Below are 5,493 nucleotides of genomic sequence, written 5' to 3' on the forward strand. Positions count from 1 at the left end.
TAAACCCCATAATTCAAAACTACAGTATATAGTTCATCACATCACATCGTCACGCTGTACATCACATTACTGTATCACCTCAAATTCACTTTACAGTCAAGTTTTCATTTCTCAAGTTAAATATATCAACATCTACTGAATGGATTGGCACTATATTGTGTACAGACATTCGTGGTTCCCGGATGATGAATCCTAATAACTTTGGAGACTCTGACTTTCCATTTAAGAAATAATGACATTCCCAACAACCTTAGCTGTACTTTATGTTTATTGCTAATTAGCAAATGTTAGCATGCTAAGACACTAAACTAAGATGGTTAACAGCTTCAGAGAGCCGCTATCATGGCTGTTGTCTTGTTCTATAGTAAAAAAAAACACATTATATCATGACTGTTGACAGAATAAGAAGAGAAATCTATATTTTATTATTCCATAGTGGTTGACCAGATCCACATTAAGATGAAACCAGAGTGCTCTTTCTCACTTGTGAAGACCTCTGTCAGCTCTGTGAGAAATGTAGCACCCTTCCACAACTTACTCTCAGTGTAGAAATGATGATCTGGGAGTGACCGCAAAAAACCCAAACCTCTGTTACTATATATTAGGGATTATGGTGCAAAATGGCCTTCTAACTGTGCTTCACATTTTGTAAGAAAACCTCAAAGAGGAATATTGATGAAGTTTTGGAACCATTTAAGGGAAACTAAAGAAAAATGTATTAAACATAAAGACCTATGAAGCTCCACCGTCAACTAGTTCAAACACCCCTCAAAAATGTCATAATTCATTCAACATACGTGTTTTTTAGCAGAAGTAAAGTGGTGTTTTTGCTCTGTTTAAAGATTGTGTACGTTTATATTCTTTGTATTTTTAATGATAAAGCTTCGCATGCTGACATATTTGTTATCAATTCACTGCTGAAATATACAAATCTATGAATTATTTAAAACTAAAAAGCTGAAATGAACTGAAAGCGTTTTAATGAATAGCAAATAATTTTATTTATATAAAAATATCCAGAAATAACTTTACTCCCCTTTACAGGTTCTTGTGGTGGTTGAGTAAAGGCTTATCGCCCCCTACTGGCCACTGTATGGAACTAAAATTGTGCCCCAACGAACCTCCAATGCTAAAAATATTCACACTCATGGGACTCTTTAATACATTTTTGGTTAAAATGGGAATTGTGTCTTTACTCAGTTACTGGTTTAAAATACTGAGAGGGAAGCACAGATTGCACATTAACTGACAGCACAGGTCACAGGTTTGATCTTTGTTTTCATCTGATGCTTCAGTGTGTTTGTCCTGTCCAAGTGTCACCGCCCCACTGACCTTCTGCTGGTAAAACTTTGTACGTTTTTCTAAATACAATCAGCTTTCGGACTATTTTTTTCACTCCTGACAGCAAGATGTAAAACATTAATGTCCAAAATAAAAAAATTTTCATTTATGTTGTCACTTAAACATTTAATTTTTTTTAAATTAGGCTTTTCTTTTTAAAATTATAAACACATGCCTTAAAATATAATGCCATACAAATCTCAACAGCATAAGATAAGAGCAAAGTTTATTAATCTGAATTAAAGATCAGCAATTAAACAGATAACATTTTAAATATTCTGCTATTTTTATCAGAGGTTTGTTTTCCCAGCAGTGTTTCTCTTCCTTGTTCATTCCAGGAATAATTACCCACATAAAGTATATTACAAAGACTTCAGGCAGTGTAATTGATCTCTTTAATAGCAGCATGTGCGTTCAGGATTTAAATACCAGTGAATTCAATGCGCAGTTGTTAGAAATGTGTTTAATTCCAGCACCATTAGTGTTACACAACAGCCCATCTGACGTAGACGTAGCCCAATGACATGACAATTAATACAATGCACTAGAAAAAATGTTATATTGTGAACTGTATGTTATCTCAGTGGATTGGTCTCTCTGTTAATCACTCAATGCTTTCTTTAGTGTGGACTGATACAGTGATTATACAGTGATAACAAAGATTTCTTTCCCCTTCAAAAAAAGTAACGAAATGTTTCTCGGTATGTTTTTCCTTCTCTGACTCCTTCAATCAACGGCTGATCTTGTACACCACGTCGCCGACCTGCAGGATGCCCGTCTTCTTCACAGTGTGCAGCTGTCCAAACAGTGGAGACGATTTATAGATGTGCTTCTCGGATGGTTTGCACAGACGATAGCTGTGAAAGAATTGTCATCAGAAAGAGTTCAAAGGGATTTAGATGTGAAATCAGACAGGAAGAAATGCCACTGCAAGTTCATGTTGAAGATTCATAAAAGTAAGACTTCCTTAAGGGAAAGTGTCCACTTGGATCAATGTGATTGACTAAAAATTATTATTTAATTACTGACAAAACAAAAGGGAAATAGGTATAGATAAATTAAAATAATAGTCCAATCAGATCCTTCAATGTGTCTAACAGTCATAAAAGTAGACCAATTTTAAGCTTTGCATTGCAGAGGGGATTTGTAACATTTGTATGCATAAAATAATATTTTTTTTTTTAGGTTTGCTGCTGATGCTGGCAGGCAGGCAGCTTTGTAGCAAGTTAAAACCAAACAACATACAGTACACATCAGTAACAGATAAGAGGGTTTTGTTTCTGAGGTGCTAAGAGGGACTTTGGCCTCTGTGGCTGAATACTAATGCAGAACAAAGATAAGCTATTTATAAAGATAGTTAATATAAGAAAACCCCCTAACTCTGGTTATTATATTGAAAATTGGCTCCTAAAAGGAGAACTGTCTGTTTACAGATCTTGGAAAGTATAACTACACTACAGTAAAGTTGTATTAAGTTTTTTATAGTAACGCATTTTGTGTCTCCAGAAGGAGGTGCAAAAATGACCTCAAATGATGTCACTTGAGTCAGGGTCTGTTAGGTTTGAAAAGCTGTACCGGAGTCTCATCGGATCTGGCTGTTTAATACCAAGATTCGACTATTCAATCCTTTTTATTTCAGTTCAGCACCACACTGAACTCCTGCAGTGTAAATGAGTTTCATACTTTAATGTTTAATGTGTAATTTTATGTTTTAATGCCTTTCACATCACAGTCAGAGAAAGTGCAAGCGTGCAAACTGCTCATGGTTCAGTTATAAAATCTCACCGCACCACGGACCGTCTCTGCTGCAGCGCTGTCAGCTTAAGACCCAATCGCAGTGTACCGCTGTCTGGTTAAAAAGAAGCTGAGCCGACTTCTCAGACAGTCCGCACTAGGGCGCTTTGTGGTTTGTAGTAATTCTGAGACTCGATTTGTAAAGTTTACAGCCTCCCAATGCCGCGCCGTTTATAGTGACTCAGCTAAAAAACAAAAATGAGTTGACTCGGGGTCCTCTTGACAACCAATCAACCCCAGCTTTCTGTAATCTCATCTCTGCTTCAGTCTCAAGGATTCATTAGCTAGCTATTAGTTGCATTGTGGGTAATGTGGGCACCAGGTTTTGAGAAGAAAGAAGAATGTGTGGAATAAAAAAACTGTGTTTCTGTATTGACTTTGCTCTTTTTTTAACCCCCCAATCAATAAAAAATATATAGCAACAAACCAAAATGACCTCCAAAATGTAGAATATACCCTCTTATAACATCCCTAAATAATATTGAGTTAAAACTTTACCTTTTCAGTGTTTCCAGAGGCTCCTTTCTGGTGATTACACCCGTTTCAGGGTCAACTGTAGTGAAAACGCAGCTGGAAACAACAAAAGCTACAGGTGAGTTTGGTCCTGTTGACCCTAAATCTCTTACAGTTAAACAGTAAATTATTGATTTAATAAAATTTGTACTGCAGCAGTGACTGCGCTGCAGCTCTGGATTCATTGTTGCTTAAAAAAGTGATTCTGTCTCTTGATTAAAATGTGTGTGAAGCATCAACTGTGTTACCGTCCACATGACATTACACGCTGCAGTCTCACGCTGCCAATCTGGATCTCTTCCCATGAATCCTGAAAAAGCAAAGCAGTTGGTTTTTTGAGTTGGAGATAAAATTAGTCCACGCTGCTCACACTGAAAAGGGCAAGGCAATTAGTCAGAAGTAAAGGACCAAATGATCTTTTTTTCCCAAACAGGAGGGAAAAAGAAAACAAAACCTCATGAGCTGTGGTGTAGAGACACATAGAATCTGTTATTTTTAAGACTTTTTGTGGTTTTAATCTAATCTTTACATCACTGTCTGATATGTTTTTCTCTGTTTATGTAACCAAACAGAGGAATCAGCAGAGAAAATGAGCTGAATAACAAACCTCCTCGAATGCTTCACAGTCACTAATGACGATGTTTGGGCGGAAACGCTCCACCGTGACATCGTTCTCCAACTTGCTGCTGAGATCCTTGACGGAGGACTCAGACAGCAGCATCACAGGTCCAACATCTGGGTAGGCCACCTGCTGGATGAATGGACAAACATACCATCATATGTAACAGGTTGTTTCTGTTACATACAGTTTTATAAATGTAGTGAAACTTTTTGGGAATCAAATTAAGAGAGAATTAGAGCTGACATAAAGAATAGGGCTGCACAATATGGTAAAAATATCATATTGTGATTATTTTTGACAGATTTTGTGATTGCGATATGAATCACAATTGATAATTTTTGCATCACAAATGTAATTTTCAGTGAAAAAAACAATTAAAATCATGATGATGTCAAATTTGTTGGCGTCTGGAGCAGAAAAAACATGTTTTCCTAAATACGGACAACTAGATTTGTAGGCCAGGGCTTCTCTTCTTCTCGTTAATATTATGATTAATTCTGCAGCCCTAATAAAGATCAACAATATTTGTCTTAGAGCTTTAAAATCTGGGAATAAAAAGCAACTGATTCCAGCCTGTCTTACGTCGTATTGTGGAAATAGAGGCTCGCTCTCCACTGGCCTCCTTGCCTTCATCTGGGGTTCAAAGTGCACCAAGCGAAAGGTTTTCTCTGCCCCCAGATAATGAGTGAGCCAGCAAGACGCTTCGTCGCCGCAGTCCCGTCCCTGAATGTCAGCTCCAAACACTCTGCAGCACAAAAAATTGAGTTTGAACAAAAGTAAATAACTAAAATGAGATATTTAGCCTTTGAAACAAGTGTCAGTGATATCTGAGGTATCTATTATAGGCCTCTCTTAGGGATAATAGGATATAAAGTCCTTAGATGACTAAATTAGCAGATGTTGGAGCTGCAAAATTAATTTCAAACTATTTTGATCATCAATTAACTATTAATTATTTTTCCAGCTTCTCAGATGTAAGTATTTGCTGCTTTTCTCTGTTTTATATGATTGTAAACTGAATATGTTGGGCTCTGTTGGACTGTAGGTTTGCCAAAAAAAACTAACTTAACTATCTGTGTTTTTTATATTTTTTAAAGCTGACTAGCTGTCAAAACAGACTCCTGTTAACTTTGGTTAATCAAACTGCAGGTTTCTGAAAAATAAATAAACTCCACCACCAAGGAAAATTAACAGCACATCCCTCCCCCTCCCCATGTTTGTGT

At 36.7% G+C, this 5,493-nt stretch overlaps 1 protein-coding gene across 2 annotated transcripts in view; it reads right to left on the minus strand.

Annotated features, from left to right (window-relative positions):
- Positions 1–1,727: 1,727 nt before the first annotated feature.
- Positions 1,728–5,493, minus strand: part of marc1 (mitochondrial amidoxime reducing component 1) — a gene marked incomplete in the record, with an annotated part of 8,374 nt that continues 4,608 nt past the window's right edge. The window contains 5 exon segments of one of the 2 annotated variants that reach the window (XM_035674727.1): positions 1,728–2,198; positions 3,634–3,705; positions 3,897–3,958; positions 4,256–4,396; positions 4,853–5,021. In XM_035674727.1, coding sequence (XP_035530620.1) covers positions 2,072–2,198; positions 3,634–3,705; positions 3,897–3,958; positions 4,256–4,396; positions 4,853–5,021 — 571 coding nt within the window. 2 annotated transcript variants of the gene reach the window in all.

This window comes from Morone saxatilis, unplaced genomic scaffold, assembly GCF_004916995.1.
Source record: "Morone saxatilis isolate NCDOM2014 unplaced genomic scaffold, NCSU_SB_2.0 Contig3, whole genome shotgun sequence".
Lineage (NCBI taxonomy): Eukaryota > Metazoa > Chordata > Actinopteri > Moronidae > Morone > Morone saxatilis.